Source organism: Coenobita brevimanus, chromosome 27 (genome assembly GCF_032717465.1).
Source record: "Coenobita brevimanus isolate Jiangsu-jjx chromosome 27, ASM3271746v2, whole genome shotgun sequence".
Classification (NCBI taxonomy): domain Eukaryota; kingdom Metazoa; phylum Arthropoda; class Malacostraca; order Decapoda; family Coenobitidae; genus Coenobita; species Coenobita brevimanus.
The window spans coordinates 6903966-6925582 of NC_136980.1; the positions used below are offsets into that span (position 1 = coordinate 6903966).

General features: G+C 40.9%; 1 protein-coding gene across 1 annotated transcript in view; it reads right to left on the reverse strand.

Moving 5' to 3' along the window:
- Cyfip (Cytoplasmic FMR1-interacting protein Sra-1) overlaps positions 1 to 21617 on the reverse strand; it is an 86014-nt gene that overhangs the window by 41485 nt on the left and 22912 nt on the right. The window contains exons 12-13 of the mRNA XM_080268405.1: positions 20290 to 20372; positions 3993 to 4061 (exon numbers count right to left, since the gene is read on the reverse strand). Of these exons, the coding sequence (XP_080124531.1) occupies positions 3993 to 4061; positions 20290 to 20372 (152 nt within the window). The remainder of the gene's footprint in view (positions 1 to 3992; positions 4062 to 20289; positions 20373 to 21617) is intronic.

Here is a 21617-nt window from a genome sequence, read left to right on the forward strand (position 1 = left end):
ACGGGAACCCCTTGGAATCTTGAGTTTTCCAAGGGAGTGTTCGGCTCTAATTGGTAAACCCCTCAATTGCGAAATCAAATCTAAAAAGATTTTCCGTCGTAACATTGTGTACATCAGAGAGAAATTCTAATAACATGGCACTTGTTTGCTCGTCACGCACTCACACAGCGCATTATACTGGTCTTGGTACCAATTGTGTGAAGGTGTCCCTCTCCAGCATCAGCAAAAAAAAAAAAAAAAGAGAGAGAGAGAGAGAGAGAGGGGAGGAGGATGGGGGGGGGGGGCTAAACTGAATGACCTGGTGGAAGTGGGAATAAAATAAAAACAAGCCATCACATTGAGGGGGACCAGTAATTATTCCTGAATCTAATGATGCATTTTTATTTCACCCTTGCTGTCTCTGTATGATTTTATTCAGCTTAGTAAAGATATCTTGTACTGAAAGTGGCCATTTAAAGCTATGGCAGCCCCTCATTACACAATGAACTAGTACGCAATGAGTCGCTTATCTATCTATCTCTATCTATATACCTAGGCTGCTTCCCCCAAGGAAAGGGAGGTAGCCGAGACAGGACGACTGACTCTCCATTTACTCATCCATTCAAACACATTTATTCGCATCTTAGCCCCAAAGGGGAGAACGGACAGATCCTCACCGCACCACACCGCACAAGGGTCAACTGCACAATGACAAAAAGTTTGGACCCTTTTTTTTGGGGGGACATGATCGTATTTTTGTTTACATAATCACTCTTACACAAGTTTTGTCATTTGTTTGTTCCAAGATGGTCTTTCCACTTATCATTATCAGGTGTGTTAGTGTCAGTGATGGAACAACAGAGTGGTGTTGGAGTTCAAACACCAAATGAAGTGCAGTGAAGTGAAATAAATACCAAAGCAGGTAAGTTGGAAATTTGTTTTTAGACTCTTGGATGGGTGACCCTTGGCCAAAAACATAACCCCACTGAACCACAACAAAACTGATTCTATATAAAATAAACTGTTATGCGCTGAATTTTTCAAACACAACCTCATCATACAACATGGGCATGCTGTATATATACCTACTAAATTTCCAAAAATCTGTACTGCAGTTGCTATTTAAGGCATTATCTACAAATTAAAAATCTAAGTCTCTCATCAACTTGATAAAATCCTTCAGAGATAGCAAGAGTAGCTGAGTAGTTAATAACCGAACACACCAGCAACCTTGCATTGTTAACCTTTCCAGACAGAATACGTAAAATAAAAATGAATAAATAAATAAATAAGAATTCAGATGTTAAAAATTCTTCCTGAAAACCACAAAAATTATTACTTAAAGCAAGTTTTAATATATACACACTGCAATTTTACACACAACAGGAAAAAAAGTTAAGCAACGTTGGGTCTGGTTAGTACTTGGATGGGTGACCGCCTGGGAACACCAGATGCTGTTGGCATCCCTACGTGTCAAGTGGGGTTGGTGGAGGATTAGTGCCCCTCCCTGTAAAACAATTAACTCTAAGCCCTTGGCCACCCTGTTTGGGATACATGGCGTCTGGAAAAAAAAAAAAAAAAAAAAAAAAAAAAAAGCAATGATGAGAATCTAGAACCAAAACTGTATTACTTGGTATGCCTCTCAATGCTACAACTGTTCTAAAAAACTGTTCTATGATTTTACTATCAATTACGAAAATCAAATGACAAAATCCATGACCCCCAAAATTGAATATTCATACCAGATACAAAAAGAATATACAGTATATATATATATATATATATATATATATATATATATATATATATATATATTATACCATATTGTGTATAACTTACACTAACCCACAATACAAAAACTGAAACTATGAAACAAAATTGCACTCCAAAACTTATCTTGGGGGTGGAGGGGGGGTCCATATTAACATCTACCCAAAATGTTGTATCCATTATAGGTTTTACACTTGACAATAACCAAGCAAATTTTAAGGAAATGAAAACCAAACTCGCATCAACTCTCCAAAAAGCAACATATTTATAAATACCTGTGCAGTCAAAAAAGCAGCCATAAATCTTTAAATTTCTCCACACTTCACCAGGAATTATTATACATATCTGCAAATCTATACAGAACCAGAAAAACAAGGCAGAAATTATGAAACAAAAACAAAAATCTTATTACCAGTAAGGTAGTTCTCCAAACCACTAAGTTGTTTACATATTTTTAAACAACCACAAATCCAAGCACCTTAAAAATAAATGAATGAAAAATTAAAAAATAAATAAATAAAAATAAAGGCATTCCTCAATTTTATATTTTTTTCCATGATTAACCCCTCCAGTATGATATTTACAGGTATCTACAGCTTATTTAAGGAAACATGTCTTGTACTGAAGAGTTAAAATCTACAGTAAACGATCATCCTTGTTCTTAATTCTTATGTCCAGCCAAATTAATTCAGTTCAGGAAAGACCTCTCATACTTGGAAGTTCTGATACTGTCCATTATCTCTTTCAGGAAAATAACTTTCATTCACTGTATTATTTGTTTATTTTTATATGACTCATACTGCAAGGGGCGAAGGTGAAGTACTATTTTCTTGACACATTTCCTCAACATCCAGAGAGGACAGCCTGTACTGTCAACCTGGGAACTACACACGAATTATGACAACCAAACAACGTTGTTAACTATGAATCAAACCAATCTGTTACTGGCATGCAGGCAGGCAGGTCAGGCTGGACAACTACACAGGTCAGTAGGCTTGGTGGCAGAATGAGTCACACTAATGGCCTTAACACATTCCACAACACCGTTTCCTCAATGCAGTTAATACATGAAACCTTTCTATTCTCTTGTCTGACTCGTTCAGCCTATGGACATTTGATGTAACAAAATCTGGTAAACATCACACTAATACATTCATCGTAAAGACAGCCTACAGGTGAAGGAGTCAGAAACAATCTCAAGTAATGCTTTCAGTTCAAAAATATCCTTGTATCTAATTCTGGCTATTGCCAGATGATTTCAGTAAGCTAAGGAGATACTCTCTATTAACCCTTTGACATGAGGTCTCCTTAAGTTTATACAAAATCATCATGCAGTAGCAGAAATTGCTGGTAAACATTCAAGACATCATTACTGTGAAGGGCTTATGCTTCTACAGCATCTGCCACTGCCACCAGTGCTACCACTGTGTTAATACCAACTACACAACACTGGAGACCATATAGTAAACACAGATGCCACAGCCCCCACCATTCAGCTGCATCACTTCTCAACCATCCACCCACTGTACCTCAACTATGTTTTCTTTACCTAGTCACTGTAAACACTTCATCTCTTGGGCTGAACTATGTCTTGTTTAATTTTAATCTGCAGTAGCCCAGAGCTTGGGATTTATTCAGTTTAGGAGAGATATCCAAGGGCAGAAGATTGGCTCATGTGATTTCTGTGGCTGGTTTGAAGTACCTGACTGTCCTGGTAGTGCTTGGACTTAACCAACTAAACAAATCACATGACATCACTTCAGTAGGATGTAACTTTTATACTGTCCTCCATTTTACCACCAGGTAGCTTACTTGAATTTAGGAGACACCACTAATGGTGAAGGGATTTATACCTTCTATATGAGGACATGTTTCCTTAGTATATTTATCTGGCATTTACCACAGTATAACAATTATAACAGGAATAATAATAATAATAATAATAATAATAATAATAATACAGTAACAATAATAATAAAATATATCAAATCCTTTAGACATATAAGTTCAAAGAGTCTTTCCTGTTTCATGGCTGACAGACATACGACAAAAGTGGAAGCTGCCCAGTTTCCATGGGATAGACGACTAAAGACCATCTGCATCTCTGCTTACTATATGGTCCCTCTCAACAGAAAATCAAACCAAACCAGGTGACTACGGTGCCAACAACAACAGCAAGAACAATAACCAAGCTAGAGGAGAATGGAGGAGGAGGTGGGGTGGAGGTATCAGTGGAGTGGTACCTGGATGCGCTTCTCCATGACCACCAAGTCTTTGCACTCGTCATTGTGCTGATGCTCCACCGTGCATGTCTGGACCACCACCAGCATCCAGTGTGACAACAAAGCAACACGAGAAACAAGTCAACATGGAAGGAGAAACAGGGGAGAAGTATTAGTGACCAGAACATCGGATGAGACGGACACGGACACCAATAGTGGGTCAGTATACGCTACGGTAAATCCTCAGTTTATACAGTATGCCTTGCATACTCACTAAATACTCTACTTATACAGAATTCATCATCATCATCAACTCATTCACTATTAATGTTAAATTCCTTTGATAACTTTTGAAAATTTCTCATGAAAAGCCCAGAATTCACAGGAAAATTTTCCAAAATTTCTCTGAAAACTTGTTTAGTTCCTGTTGGTTCTCAAAATTTATCAGCAAATAAAAATGTCTTAAGTTCTCTAAATATCCAGTTTATCACCATCTTTCCTTACCTCACTACATGGGGTGTTATGACAAGTTCTCAAAAAAATTTCTCTAATACTCAGTCCATACAATAATTTCTCAGTAAATACTCAGAATTCATACCACAATTTGTATTTTTAAAAAGTATACTTCAAACAACAATCTCTTTAAATTTTACAATTCAGGAAATCCATAAATATCAAACAGACTGCACTGTTAAAATTCTCAGCATTCTGAATATGAAAATGGATACACAAATCACCATCACATACTGAAGCATAATGAAAATTCACATACCATTTATGATCTAAAAAAGTTCTATAAAACACACCCATGACTGTAAGACAAAATACATAATATTTTCAGCCAATACTTTCATTGTTATGCCATACTGCAACTAAGTGAGGATTTACTGTACATGTGACCTTGAGACGAATACAGACCGTCCTTATGATAAGCCAGGAAAATGTTCAAAAATATTACTTTCACCATGTACTAAACAGTGGGTGAAGCTGGTAAATCAGCCATTACTGATACACATGCTCAAAAAAGTACTGTGCAGGAGTTCAATTACATCCTATGTTTGTTGTGGCCCCATGTTCATCTGGACAGGAACCTAGTGGACTGCAGCCAGCCGCTGACCTTCTGCAGTCCACTCTACTTATAACGGGTCATTTCAAGAATACAGGAAGTTTGTTCAACTAGGTGACAGAGCCACCTGGTTATACCAGTGCCACCAAAGGATGGCATCCCTCTTCAATACTTTACATTCTAATTGAGTAATAAAGCTCTTAGTCAAGAATATTAAACTTTTATCTGAATGTGCAAGATAATACTAACTAGGAATTATCACAAGCACTCTACTGTATGACATCCTCATGAAAGCAGGTTTATTAATACAGGTTAGAATCACCAGGTATTTTGCAGAAAAGTGTGCACCAATACTTTTTTGATCATATGTAATTTAACAGACAACACTATGATATACTGTATATGTAACAAAAAATGAAAACTAAAAGCTGACTTATACCAAAGGCTGGCTGTATGGAGACGAGAAAAAGAGATTGGAACTGACTTGAGCTTTAAAGGCTAACCCTGTGACCAGTTATGAAGACTTCAACAAACACTTTTATAATGTCACCAGTTGTGTCCACCTTGCCATAAATTTAAACACTCTGTATTCATGAGTGGGTGAGCAGGAGAGGCTGCAAGGTGAAGAGACCTGAAACCAAACTAACATTATTCCTGAAAACTGTATTGTAGTTATAATGAAAACTTCCAATACTGGGAGTTCTGAGTGGTGATATACTAACTTGAGATGGTGATTCTTGGCATAATTTTGAGCATGTGTTACATGAACATGGGTCCATTTCTCAACCATCGCAGAGCTATGGTTACTAATTACCTTATAGTAACTGTAGCTCCATAACAGCTGAGAAATATGCCAATGTTGACAAAGCATCTTAAAATAACTATTAGGTCAACAATTACCTCCAAAGTTATAAAATCAAAGCCTGGGACACCCAAACATCGTACATCGTTTATCTTTTATTATACACCCTATACCTGTGTATCTAAATGATCTTTTACAGATTTATTTATTATGATTTACAGTCTCACTGGTCACAGAGTCAACAGAAGGAAACAGAATAATCTTAAGTGCTTTTAACAATGAAAGCAGGTTTTTATGTGGACATTCACTTCAAACTACTTCACTATATATACCATTAACACCTTCACTACCATTGGTCTTTACATTTATTTTTGCTACCACAGCTGATTGTATTCAGCTTTTAGCAAAATTTATGTTTCATGGTTTGGTAAGATAAATCATACCGAAAGAGTTCCAAACATTCTCCATCAACACCTTCAGTACTATGATGTCTCTTTCATAATCTGGCCAGTGCCACAATATTTAACCCCTTCAGCATGAGGAGATACAGAATGTTTTATTTCATTTGTGTTTATGTTATATAAATCTAGCTAAAGAGAAACCCCATTCAGATGAAGGGTATAAGACAACATACCAGATAACTCTCAGTGTAAACAGGCCACTTCTAAGTCATGATGTCTTCGATTTTTATTCCTAGCCTTATAAGAGGATTGTATTCATCTTCGGGGACCTTTGGTAGTGAAGGGGTTAACACTGAAAGCAGGTTTATGTAAGGACATTCACCTCAAACTACTTTTAATAACAAAAATAACTGGCAATGTAATCTGGTGGGTGCAGGAGGCTGTGTACCATCTCTTCCTTACCCATTTATTATATATACAATGGTATTGCAATATACCTCAATCCCTTCAATCCTGTGACATATATTTTCATTTAGTCTTGCTATTTCTAAGCAATTTTATTCAAGGGAGACTTTAGAAGGAAGAATAATGACAAGCTTGCACCAAGCCATAAAATGGCCGTATGGCACTAAAGCTGTAGGTAGCAGAGGAAATAATGAAATTACAGTAAACCCTCGAGATAACGAACTAATTGGTGGGAAGGGTGGGTCGCTATATCCAAAAGTTCACTATATACGAGGGGTCAGTACTTACAAGGAGCTACCGAACTCAGTTCACTATACAGTATATGGGGAGTCGTTTGGTCCTACGTGCTCAAACATAACCTAAACTAACTATTAAGTTTTACATGAAGAATTCAATGGCTTATGAAGTTGCACATGTAAATACAATACTGTATGATGCTGTACATATAAATACAATACCTGAATAAGAATACAGTATAATGTAGTACTGTTACAGTACACTTACTGTACCAGGAAAGGATGCTGTTGAAGTACACTTACTGTGCCAGGAAGGGATGCTGTTGTCACCGTGGGCTGATTCCCAAACTTCCCCCTTGTTTAGCGATCTTTGTTTGCAAAATCTGGGGGAAGTTCGGTCACGATTTGGCTGTTCGTTATATCCGAAATTCACAATACCTGGGTTGTCATATCGAGGGTTTACTGCAAATGCATGCAGACTATGGAACTATGCTCTTTTTACTTTAACTTTGCCCAGGAAGGAAGGAATAATGATGACCTGGCACCAAGCCATAATATGGCTATATGGCACTAAGGTAGAAAGGAGTCGGGGAAATAATCATACTAAATGTATATGAGAAGCAAAAGTGATAATACTGGAAACAGAAACAGTGGAAGGTCACCAGGGAAATCTGCCAGCTGTGGGGGCCAATGTAGTGAGGAAGAGAAAGGAAAAGCTGAGAGACAGTTATGGGGGATAGACAAGCAATCAAGTAAGAGGGGATGGACAGACATAGGGCAATTACAATATGAACAAAGGGGATGAGGGTCATGCCTCATTAAATGAGCACGTGACCATAAGTGTAATGGGTATAGTCCGAGCAAAGACAGGCAAGGATAGTCTCCCTTCAACAACTGGGATCCTGTGCCAGGGACAAATTGAGGGTTTAATACTAGAAAATTTGTTGTGAACCTGCCTTGCCAATGTTCACAGAAGAGATGGGTTAGAAGAGGAAAGCAAGACCAGGAATGGGGTAAAGAGAGGACCTAGAAAGGAGAGTAGAAGAACGTGTCAGCAAGTCAGGTAGTTCATTACCTGCAATCCCAGTATGGCTAGGGAACCAGCAGAAGTGAACTGACATTATCCAACCAGAAAGACAAAACAGCTACTCCGGAATTTGGGTGATTTGAGGATGAGAAGAAGGTAAGGTGTGTAAGGAAGTGAGTGCACTGAATCAGAGAAGATAATAATGGTGGAGGAAGAGACCTTAGGAAGAGACTTGAAAGCAAAAATAATAACATACAGTTCTGTGGTGAGAATACTTGTAATAGAAGGAAGAGTACTTTGGATGGAGGAATCAGGGAACACTACAACAAACCCAACACCATGGCAAAATTTGGAGCCGTTAGTAAAGAGATTCCTGGCAGAGGAGTGACAGGATATATGTTCCGGAAAAAGGGAGAGAAGAGTATCTGGGGGAAGAGGAGACCTAGAGCAAGGGAAAAAAGAAGGGCAGACCACACCAGGAGGCAGAAGCCAAGATGGCAAGGACACTGGACTAAATGGAAGAATTGGAGGAAAGGTGAAACCAAGATTGAAGAAGGGTGAGGACCTGAATGGGGAACATGAGGAGATGGGAGAAGGCTTGGAGGGTGGGGTAACTTATTAGTGGAAAACTGAAGGAGACATACATAGGATTTAATAGTGAGATGAGAGTAATGACAGGAGAGGGGGGAGGGGAAAGCCTGATTCAACACAATGGCTTGCAGTGGGAGTTGAATGAAAAGCATCAATAGCTAAACAAAGACCAGTATGATGAACAGAATCTAACTTTGAAAGAATCAGAATGGAGGCAGAAGAACAAACTTGGCAGCCATAAGAGATTTTGGAAAGAGCAAGGACAGAGTGATGATGTAGAAGTGTAACACAATCAGCGCCCCATGAAAGGTGAGACAGCATTTGCAGCAAATGAAGATGATGTGTAGAAGACTTGAGGGAAGAAATATGCACATTCCAATTGAACCAAGAGTAAATGTGAGGCCAAGAAAAGTGGTGGAGGAGCAGTAGGGAGGAAGGGGTTGTATTAGTGCAGAGAGGGCTGTAGTATGGTTTGCGAATAAGTAAACGTAACTGCACAGGATTTAGAGGTAGAAAAACAAAAACCATGTGTAACAGCCCAAGCTGAGGCAGCGTCAATGGTGGACTTAACCTGCCGCGTCTTGATGACGTATGGATACGTTGCAACATTTTGTCACACACTGTCCCGATAATATATCCATACATTTTGCAACCGCAGGTCCGTCATTTGCACATTTTTCAAATTTCGCACGTGATTATTGGTACGTATATGCGGGACACCTTCCTCTACCTGCCGCCAGGTGGGGACATTATCTTACCCCACATGACCCCCCCCCCCTGCACGCCATTGTCTTGGCAACTCAGTTGTTAGCAGTGACCTGGCCAGTAAAGACATGTCGCGCCACAGTACAGTAGGAGCTCACCAATAACGATTTCGACAATAACGTTTTCGGCAATAACGCTAAGTTAGAATAGATACCCAGTTTCTATAATAACGTTTGGATTCACTTGAATAACGGTTATTTCGTGAATGCCAAGTTGTTATAGTGCAAATATGTCCATATAGAGATGAGGAATGAAACAGAAAAACAAGAAAAGATGAAGGAAATCGCTGAAAATGTGAGCAGTAGCGAGGAGGAGATGGAGGATCCTCCCCTCACCACCTCCCCTGACTCACCCACTGCCATCCCCTCCACCTCCACTGCCCTACCTGACTCATAGTCTGCCTTCCCCTCCACCTCCACAGCCCCACATGACTCACCTGCTCCACCTGGCATACCTGCAACCCCTAACATAATGACTGTTGCTGCATTCTGGAAGAAATGTAACATTCAACAGGCCGTAAATTTCTTCGTCAATGCCTGGAATAATACAACATTGGCAACCATTAAACATGCTTGGTCGGCACTCCAGCCACAACTCAAGTCTCATGAGACAGAGAGAGAGCAGCCATCAGAATTAATGACGAATGATTCGACTTGTAAATCAGATTTCAAGAAAATACCAAAAACAGTAACAGGCCATGTGGAGAGGATGGAGGGTGAAAGACTGACGAAGAGAGTGTATGTGAGTGAGGTGGAGGGGGGAAGAGGGAGGGGGAGGCCGAGGATGAGATGGAGGGATGGGGTGGAGAGGTATATGAGAGAGGGGGGGTGTGAGTTGGGAGCAGGGCAGTGAAATGGCGGGGGACAGGGCGACTTGGAGGCGATTTGTTTGTGGCCACCTCAAACGGGATTGAGGCGTCTGGCAATAGATAGATAGATAGATAGATAGATAGTATCACGATTGAGTGAATGCCCGCCATCAGTCACTCATCACTCACTTTCTTTCACAAAGCTAGCCAGCCGAGGAAGAACAACAGAGAAGGGTTGAGTAGATGATGACATTGATGACATTGGGGACTTTTCTGAAGATTTCGACTTTATGGGGTTTGATGAAGTGTTGATGGAAGTGGGTGACCCTGGCGTGAGAAGCAGGAGTGGGGACGAGGCCAGCAGGAGGTCAGGGGGTACGATGCAATAGCATCCAAGCACAAGCCTCGAAACAATCATCATACAAACACCTCATAACTCCATTAAGGTGAGTTTTATATTACTCATGATGATTTAATAACTAATCTTATTATTTCAGCTAAAAAAAAGTAGTGATAGGAGGACTCCAGGTGGGAAAAGTGGATAAAAGTCCTGGAGTGGTGGCACCAATAAACCCTTTATACATGTATTTTAATGTCACGCAAATAATGTTTTCACTAATAACGGCATTTTTCTGGAACCAATTAGGCGTTATTGGTGAGCTCCTACTGTACAAAATTCAAGGCGAGAGTGATTCCCCGATCGATAACGATGTGGAGGACAAAGATTACGTGGCGAAAGAAGAAACAAGCAGAAGAGATGAGGAGGTAACGTCACCAAGGAATGTGCAGTATGTTGACGTGTTCAGTGAGCGAAACAATGCTCATATCGCCTATATTATTGTGTGAAAATCAATACTTTCATGTACTACACGTAAATTCATACCAAATAAACAAATAACTACTTATTCTGAGTGGTTTGCAATAGTTACCGCTATCATAGAAAATGCGACACCCACAGCGCGGCTCCAGAGAACACGGTACCAGACGTGCGGAGGGTCACCTGTTTAGACCACTTCTAAGATCGGGTGAGGAAAAAAAAAAAAAAATCCAAAATTGGTCGGGATGGAGGGGGGTGGTCAGTGGTGAAAAATCGGTTGGGACGTCGCGGGTTAAGAAGGGACTGGAGGTGAGGCAGGTTTGAATCTGCAGCATAAATAGCAAATTCATTAGCATACAGAGAGACCAAAACAGATAGGGTAGAGAAGAGACAATGTCATTTATAGCTATAAGAAAAAGACTAAGGACGCAACCTTGGGGGACACCTTCATGTTGGGGAAAGGCATGGGAAAGATGGTCTCTTGGACAGACATGAAAGGTTTGGAGGGAAAGAAAATTTTGAAGAAAAACATGTGTTTTAATATGCAGACCAATGGAACAAAGACAATGAGAAATATGGTACCTCCACATAGTATCGTGTTTTTTTTTTTTTTTTTTTTTAAGACGGCAATGCCTGACTGGTGGAGTGAAAGAGAATGGATAAAATATTTGAGTCTCAGGAGAGGATCTAAGGTGACGCATGTTTTGTGACAGACAAACTGTAAGAGGGAAAGAAGTCAACAGGATTCAAGGTGCCACATGAATCAAGTATTGACCATTCATTCAAGAAGTTTACATAAACAAATAGTCACGGCTACGTGACGGTAATCATAAGGATGATGACCAGCCTTACAAAGATTAAGAAACAGGAGAATGATTGCAATATGCCAATAAGGAGTAAAGAAACCTTCAGTCCAAAATTTATTATAAAGGGCCACAAAAATGGACATGGTTTATGGAGAAAGATGTTTTAATGCAGTACAGTACTGTATAATGAATACTGTCAAGTACTGTATTTCAATTGTATTTTTATAGGATTTAAGTGAAGATGATGATTCACGAAGAGAGAAGGGAGCATTAAGAACCCCCTCAGCTGACAAAGTATACGAGATTGGTATAGATTCAGAATCAGATTTAAGACAATGAAATTCTGGATAGAGATGAGACCCACAACTAATAAGGAGAGATGAGATCCACTACTAATAAGACTAAAATAATTACCCAAAGCATCATATAACCAACCCATACATGTTCCCTACATGTTGGTGGAGGATTAGTGCCCCTTCCCATAAAACAACTAATGCAAGACAAACAGCCACCCCTTATGGGATTATAGCATCTGGCTATATATAAACAGATCTGAAACTAAGGAAGAATCAGCCATGGACTGGCCATCAATATTGCGAACCGGGGCTTGGGGTGGGATATGTTTGCCCGATATTCTATGAAGTTGGGCCCAAACTGCCACAATGGGTTTATTTTCAGAAATAAAAGAAGCATAGTCCCACCAACTAGAAAAATTGGCCTAATAGATGGTACTACAGAGGGCAGCAGAAGCTTGGTGAAATATGAGGAGACTGAATCAAATTGTGGATGGACTGTTTACAATGATAAGGCGGCACATTTCACACAGAGAGCCCGAACAAATAGTCCACCAAGGAAGACGTTTGGTAGTAGACGGTCACATATCACAGGGAATGGCAGTGAGTGCAGCACTTAAAACCAGGACAAGGAAGAACAACATATCTTGTGGAGAGGAAATGGAGGCAGAGGGAAGAGGGGGCACTGTAAGGGAGGAAAATAACTCCCAGTCAGCCACATGGAACTGCCAATGCGGGGTACAAGGAAGAGGACATTAAGAGGCAAGAGACGGTTTGATAGGGAAATGACCGCTAAAAAGATTGTCTTCTAACACCAACCACTGGAAATTGAGAGAAATCGAAGGTAAACAAATAGACAGATCCAAGCACGAGAGGTAACAAGTATGGACGGCAAAGTGAGTAGGGGGGCCCGTGCTGAGAATGTCGAGATCAGAAGACAGAAACTGTTCTAATAAGCTTCCTCTAGTGGTGACCACAAGAGTCACTCCATAGGGACTGCCAGCAACTGAAGTCACCAAGAAGAATCAGAGGAGGAAGGGAATGAAGAACTCAGGCAAAGTTTGGAAAATCAAGAGGGACAGGTGAGAAATAGAGCTAACAGTGATCCGCTGACAGAGAAAGACATGAGCAGAAGTATGAGGGATAGGAGGAGAAAGAGAGGTTCAAAGGGAACATCACTGCAGATGAGGAGGGCAGTGACACACGAAGGAGGGTATCCAAGAAATGTATGGGCGTGAATACGAACCAGGGAGGTACAAAGATTGTTTCTTAAAGCGATAGAAGAACAGTATTATGGGAAACAATAAGGAAATGAAGGTCAGTACAATGGGTATGGAAGCCTCTAACATTCCACTGAAGAAGTGCCATAACACAGGAAATAATCAAGTACAGGACGATAGCAGAGCATGTAGTATTGAGGGAGAGAGTATCCAGGAGTCATAGGTAAATCAAGAATAAAAGAGATCGGAGAAGTCAAAGACGACATAGTGATCATGGAGGAGGAGGGTGGCTGAGTAGTGGCAGAGAGGGAAACATAAAAGGGGGGACGAGGAGGCTCAGGAGAGGTAGAAGGAATGGGAGAGGGTGGCTCAGGAGAGGCAGGAGGAATGGGAGGGGGTGGCTCAGGAGAGGCAGGAGGAATGGGAGGGGGTGGCTCAGGAGAGGCAGGAGGAATGGGAGGGGGTGGCTCAGGAGAGGCAGGAGGAATGGGAGGGGGTGGCTCAGGAGAGGCAGGAGGATGGGAGGGGGTGGCTCAGGAGAGGTAGGAGGAATGGGAAGGGGTGGTTCAGGAGAGGCATGAGGAATGGGGGGGGGTGGCTCAGGAGAGGTTGGAGGAATGGGAGGGGGTGGCACAGGAGAGGCATGAGGAATGGGGGGGGGTTGGCTCAGGAGAGGTAGGAGGAATGGGAGGGGGTGGCTCAGGAGAGGTAGGAGGAATGGGAGGGGGTGGCTCAGGAGAGGTAGGAGGAATGGGAGGGGGTGGCTCAGGAGAGGAATGAGGAATGGGAGGGGGGTGGCTCAGGAGAGGCATGAGAAACGGGAGGGGGTGGCTCAGGAGAGGTAGGAGGAATGGGAGTAGGAAAGAGGGGGGAAAGGGGGAAATGTATTTCTGCAGTGACAAGTGTAGGCAAGGAATAGGTACAGTGAAGTTAGTTGAGGATACTTCACAAGGATTCTACTTACACAGGAGAGGACAAAGGCTGAGTAGGATTCAGCAATAAGAGCATTAAGGCGTTACTGTTTGGAGGAGGGAGAAGGTTGGGTAGGCTGGGCTGTAGAGGGAGAGGAAGAGATACCAAGAATACGATATGCAGAAGAAATAACAGCAGGCTTATGTTTGCCAGCATGGGGAGATACTGAGAGAGGAGAAGAACAGGAGCATACTGAATGGAATAGAGGTGGGGTAGAGGGAGCAGAACTAACGAGAGGGAAAAGATGATGAGGAATCAGGACGGGAGACAAGAGCAGCAATGCAACTGGAGATAGGTACACAAGTGGAGACACCAGAAGAGCTGGAAACCTGTGATATACAAGTAGGTCAGGCCATGCATGCACAGATCCCAGGGGACTGACTGAGGCAATGTGCTTGTTAATGGGCCTCCCTAAGAGTATGCCTGGTTTTCCAACAGATGTGTGACACTTTGGCTTCAAAAATGTAGACAGGGCACACTCTGTAGGAGGCTGTATGATGACCCCCACAGTTCAGGCAAGACTGGATGTTGGATGTACATGTGGATGAAGAGTGTCCAGCTTGTGCACAGTTGAGGCAAACAGCCTGTGACCTGCAGCACTTGCTTGGATAGCCAAAATGTGAGCAGAATGTGCACTGAAGAGGGGAAGGAACATACTTTTTAACATGGAGTGCCCCAAATGATGATGGAAGAGGGACAACTGTGAGACTCAAACACAATTTTGGCAATGTTAGCTGGTTGGTTACTGTGTACCACTGTATGGCCGAATGATGCACTATATATAACGATCTTTGTTCAGTAAAAGCCACGACACCTGGGTACTTACCAAACAGCACGGTGTTCAGCTTTAACATCAAGGGTCTGGTGCCAATTAGCTCACTATATCGAGGGTGTACAGTATGAGGACAGAACAAGAAAGCTGAACAAACAGGAAAGATAGATGGAGCAGATGGTGGAGGTAAATGGGGTTCAAAAGTTACTACAGAAGATGAATGGGTGGAAAGAGATGTAGATGTAAGGGACTGGGAGGCTGGAGCTGGCACAGTTAAGTGAGATGAACAGCAGAGGTGAGCAGAGGTTGGGAAACTATATGAAGAGTCAAAGAAGTATCAGGACAAGGAACCAGGGTCGTCACTCGGGTCAAAACATCACCAGGACTGGGGGAGAAGGAACTAGAGACAATTTCCATAATCATATGCGGTAAAGATAAGGCTCACCATGACTGTCAAAAAAGATAGGATCATGTGGGCAGAACCCGGAACCTAGAGACCGGGCCAGTGACCTAAGCACGGACCAAGCTCCGAGTATGCACTCCTTACACTATCCATGAGGAGACAGCAACACTGTATGGGAGAGCAGAGTTTCACAGAGCACAACGTTGGGCCATCAGCAAATGGCCAAGAGTCCCACCATAAAGCAACAGCACCCCCACATCCGCAGCTGCAGATTAGCAGCAGTTCCATCTCCGCAGAGGTCCACACACTGGGGTGGTGCTGAACCACCATGGTCCCCATGATTGGCCAGATCAATATTCCATAGGCACACCTTAATCCCTCCTGTTGCAACATGCTACACGCCTTTTATGAAGAATTTTGATGAATGTGGAAAAGTCTACTCTATTTAATGCCAGAAAGGATGGGAGAAAATGGAAGAAAGAAGTAAATGTAGAAAAGGACTCTGCAAAATTAGTTAAAGCAGCAACAGGGACCTAAGGAGAGGGGAGAGGGCAGAACAGAATGGAGAGGTCCAAATGTAGTGTCCACTCAACGACGGAACCTCCAAATATTACCATGGAGTCCAGTCAGATACTCTGCAAAAGCTCTCCTACACATAAAGTCTCACAAATGTCTCTGAAGCCTCCTCACAATGAGAAAGGAAAAGAGGGATAACCCGACCCAGATTTTCATCCTTTTGCAGTGTATGTCACATACCTCAGTGGAAGAATATCACAATACCAGCATTTCTCCATGGCAATTATCATATTCTGGTGTTGAATGCACTCTTACAACTCAGAAATCATGACAAAATACGGCAATTTTTAGCCAAGTCAGTTAAAAAAAAAAAAAAAGAAAAAAAAGAAGGATATAGCATTTACCAACTTCTTCGCTATAATACCACTCTCCTAACCAGGATAAAATTGCTTGAAGACGACAAGAACAGCATACCAGACGACGTCATTGAAATCAAGTATTCCCCTTTATATTCATTTAATCTGATGACATTTCTGCTGATTTACTCTCAACACCTTCGGATGATTTTATTAAGCCTCTGGGAGTAGTAGTTGTTGTAGTAGCCCCAGGTTCACCAGAAATGTAAAGCTGGTGAACTGCAGGCTCAAGCTGGCCTTCTGCCACAGTCCACTTCCCTTCTCTTGGTTAAAAGGGATGTAACGGAACAAGTTTGTATAACGAGATGGGTGGGGTAATCAGTGACACCACATGAAGGCATTTGGGGACACCTATTACAATGGAGGGGTTTGGGAAGGCTTTATCTAACCTTCCCAACTCAAAAAGTACACCTTCATGGCAAAGTAAACATATCCGATGATAGCAAATACAAAATGAAAACTTTATCACTGGATGGAAGAGGTCAATACTGAGAGATTCCATAAACAACATACAAGATCATAATAATGTGGTGCAGTAGTAGTTACAGCCCCAGGTTCATCTGAAATGTGAACCCGGTGGACTGCTGGCTGAAGCTGATCTGCAGTTTGTCACTCTCCTAGGGGATAGGGAAATATGTGAGGCATGTTTGTATAACTGGGCAGTTGAGCAACCTGGTTACATCAGTGACATCATATGAAGGAATCCCTCTACAGCACCGGTATTAATGGGTCATATGCAAATAAACTCCCTGTCTTATGAGGCTTCCTAACACCTTCTCCCTAGTGGTTTATTTTCCACAATACGTTTTAATATTCATCTTTAGGTTATTTCTTTTTTATATGGACGCAGTCCACATAAATCACATACAATTCAATACTGAAAAGCCAAATAACACCTTGTTCTTAAATGTGAACCCAGTGGGCTGCACCGAAGCTGCCCATCTCCAGAAGTCAACCAACATCCTCTTGAAAAACAGGGAGGGAGCTGAGGGATGAGTGTACGGAATTTTTCTGTATTTATTATTATTTTTCCTTTCTCTACTCATCTATTAGTAAAAAAAAAAAAAAAAAAAAAAAAAGGGGGGGGGAGGGGAAGGGTTAGCTCTACCACCTAATTATACCGCTGTCTTCTCCAGCCCAACACAAAGTAACAAGGCAACTTCTTCCTTCATCCACCACCATCTAATCCCAAGTTGCCCCATCAGGTGTGTAGGGGGCCGGGGCTAGGCTACTGTCCAGTTATTTCAGGCAATGGTAACCAGTGACTTACCCAAGTGCCGTTATGTGAGCAATTACCCCAATCACTAGTTAGACTTAAACCCTGATGTCCTACATCAACCATGTGGCTTGTTCCTCACTGTGGATTCACCTTGTAGTCAACACAAAAAAAAGAATTCATAAAAGTAGTCAACACAAGAAAGAATTCACAAAAACAAACAAATACTTCTGATAAATTCTAGTCACTTGCTTAACTCAAATTACCGTATATAACTAAAACAAACTTAAGTACTAGTCAAACATAACACTACTGAATACTGAGCATACTTAATGAACACACAACAAAACACTCCAAAGAACTATTCCTCTCCAATGCACATCACTTCTCTTATATTGAATCCAATAAAAATTACTTGAATACTTATTAGTTTATCTAAACTGACATTTAACTCCAACTATTCACCTACTACAGCATTTTTACATAACACACACACACAACAACACATTTCAATGTCACCACTAACATATTTCATTTCTTCATATTATATGCTAAAAAAAATTAATAACACCAGTGATAAATAAGATACTTCCTAGTTTCCATAAACCCATATTAACTCCAATTATTCATTGACTAAGGCATACAGTACATAAATAACTTACCATACACACTTAAACACTTCAATGTTCCTCCTCAACATATTTTTATCTCCTCATATACATCGTCATCATTTTGTATCATTTATAAAGGCTCCAATGTGCTGGCATGCATCAATCTTGGTCACCTAATGGTGGCTTTACATGCTGCTTGATCTCTGGCAGCCTCCCTATTCAAACCCTTAACCCTTAGGTCACACTCTATGACCTCATCACAAGGCATAAACAAAACAATAACTAAATACAGTACTTACTGATCCATACACTCATATTTAATCATGTGTCAAATTAGGTGGCAGCTTGCTGGTGGTCGATGAGTCTGCTTGGCCAGACAGACTGGGGCAAAGCAACAACAACTGTACATCACTAAATCCACACACACACACACACAGCTAAACTGTTTATTAAAATCTTCATCTCAACCACACTTAATTTCCCTCATATTCTGTGCTAAAAAATAACAAAACAAAGCATTCACTGGAGACAAACTTGTAAGCTTAACTAACTTCACTGTACATCATCAAATACACAGCTTAAGACTTCACATAAATATTCATCTTCAACACATTTCAGTCCCACCAACCTCAATGCGTCAGTAACCAAATACTAGTTTCTATACTCATATGCTTCACCACTTATTATACCAAAATTTACTACACTTCATCAAATGCACACACATCTAAAGAGTTCAATAAAATGTGCAGGTCCAATACACTTCTAAAAAAAAAAAAAAGAAATACAAAGAAAGGAAGAACTTACTATTATCTTTATACTAATGTGCTTCACTCCAGCTGTTCACTATCTAAAATGTAGTTCAACCATACATATCTAAACACATGAAAAAAAAAATGTATATACTGTATGTATATATATATATTATATATATATATATATATACACATATATATATTATATATATATATATATATATATATATATATATATATATATATATATATATATATTATATATATATATTATATATATATATATATATATATATATATATATATATATATATATATATATATATATATATATATATATATATATATATATATATATATTCAGTGCATCGGACCATAGCAAAAAATAAGAACAGAAAAGGTAAAAAGGTACTGGTATTGTAATATACAGTCCTCTTTTTGTTTCATCACAAATATAAGGACTCAGAGCTCAGAAACTCAATCCTGACATCTGAGGCAAGGGTTATTACAGTTATTTCACCTTAACTTGGCCAAGATTTTTGTCTATCTGTAGCTTATTTCATGTTACCAAGTGACAGAAATTGGCAATTCTGCAACTCTACATTCTTTCTATGGCACTTCTTCATGACTAGCATCATGTTATTGTTTTTATCTATTGTTACAACTCAACATTCAAGATGAAGACATTGCATTTCTATGCCAAGTTAAAGTAACATGAGTACATGTATAGTAGCTTACTGTACTACAACAGGCCAAGACTCCTAAGCTGATAAAATTACAGTGTCTATAATAGCCCAAGACCACTAAGCTGATACAATCGTGTATCAGCTAAACTTAGACAAATGTGACATCCTCTGACTGAAGGGATTAGTATCTTCACTTGCAGATGTACTTTGCATTTAATTCTGATTAATGCCATAAAACTTCATTCAACTTGGAACAGACCCCCTCATGCGGAAAGAGTTAAAGGTACCGTAGATGACTGGCATAAATCACAGGTGGTATTAAGTAATTAAATAACTTGCACCTGCCTCTTATGGATTCCACTTATTTTAGCAACAAGAGAACACCAGACTGACCCCAACTGGTGCCTCAGACCACAAGAGACCACCACAACACAAACAAGAGGCCACATACTAGGTTTTGGTTCTTACCTGTATCCTCCTCCTCATGGTCATAGCATTAAATAATCAAACAACCTGCAGTTACCTCTTGGGAATTCTACCTGATGTGAAAAATGCCAGACTTTAACCCCAACTGGCACCTCAAAGCACTTGATCACCAGGAAACCACACCACTGCCACCAATAACAACAGGAAGAAGGAAAATTACAAGAGGCAGCACTCTCCAAACATCAACTCACCTGTATCCTGCGCCCCATAGTCATCTCAAGGTAGAACTCGCGGTACCACAGCTGGGACAGGTCACAGCAGAACTGAAGTGTCTCTGGAGGATAATATGATGAAGAATATTATTAGTCAATCCATTTATCTATCATCCCATCCTTTACTGCCCCATCAGAGTATAGGGACCCGGGGCTAGGCTAAACAGTACAGCACGCTCTTGTTCCACAAATGGGATGAACTTTTGAAAATCGATCATACAATGGATTTCAGCATTTTAGTAACTGTATAAGCAAGAAGAATTGCTGTACAGTATGATGAAAAATCACACATCACAATGATCGTATATGCAAAAACACAATTGTAAAACAATAAAAAGATTCTAAATTCTTCTATCTATTCTATCTATAGCCCGACGCCCTAATCCCGCAAAGGGTGGCCGCAGACAAAACGCCTCCAAGTCACTCTGTCACCCACCATTTGACTCCCCTCCCCCCAACTCACCCCCCCCCTCCCTCATATACCTCTCAACTCCATCCCTCCACCTCATCCTCGGTCTACCCCTCCCTCTCCCTCCCTCCACCTCACCTACATACACCCTCTTAGTCAGTCTTTCATTCTCCATTCTCTCCACATGTCCAAACCACCTCAGTGTATTTCTCCTAATCTTTTCAACCACATCCACATCTACCCCACAACATTCCTTCACTTCTTCATTCGTCAACCTGTCCCTCCACGTCACTCTACATGCTCCTCTCAAGTAACTCATTTCCACTGCTCTCACTCTTGACTTGTTCCCCTCTTGCAAGGTCCACGCCTTGCTTCCATACGTCAGGGTAGGGATCACAATACCATCATGCAGTGACTTCTTAACTTCCATACTCACCTCCCTATTTCTCATCACTGCTTTCAGTGTACCAACAACCTTTCTTCCCTGCTGTACCCTTTCACGTACTTCATCCCCCAAAGTTCCATCCTTACTCATCACACTACCCAAGTACTTGAATGCACTCACATTCTCCACATCCTCACCATCCAACCTCACTGCACACTCTGTGACTTCATTCCTCTCAAACACCATAACTTTACTTTTGTTTACATTAACTTTCAGCTTCCTCCTCCTACACACTGTCCCAAATTCATTCACCAAACCTTGCAACTCCCATTCATCTTCACTCAACAATACTGTATCATCAGCAAACAGCAACACCGGAAGCTTCCAAATCTCACCCTCATTCATTAGGCCCAGCCCCACATCCACTGCCCTACCTTGCACCTCCTTTACAACCCCATCCATATATATATTAAACAGCCATGGAGACATCACACACCCCTGTTTCAGTCCCAC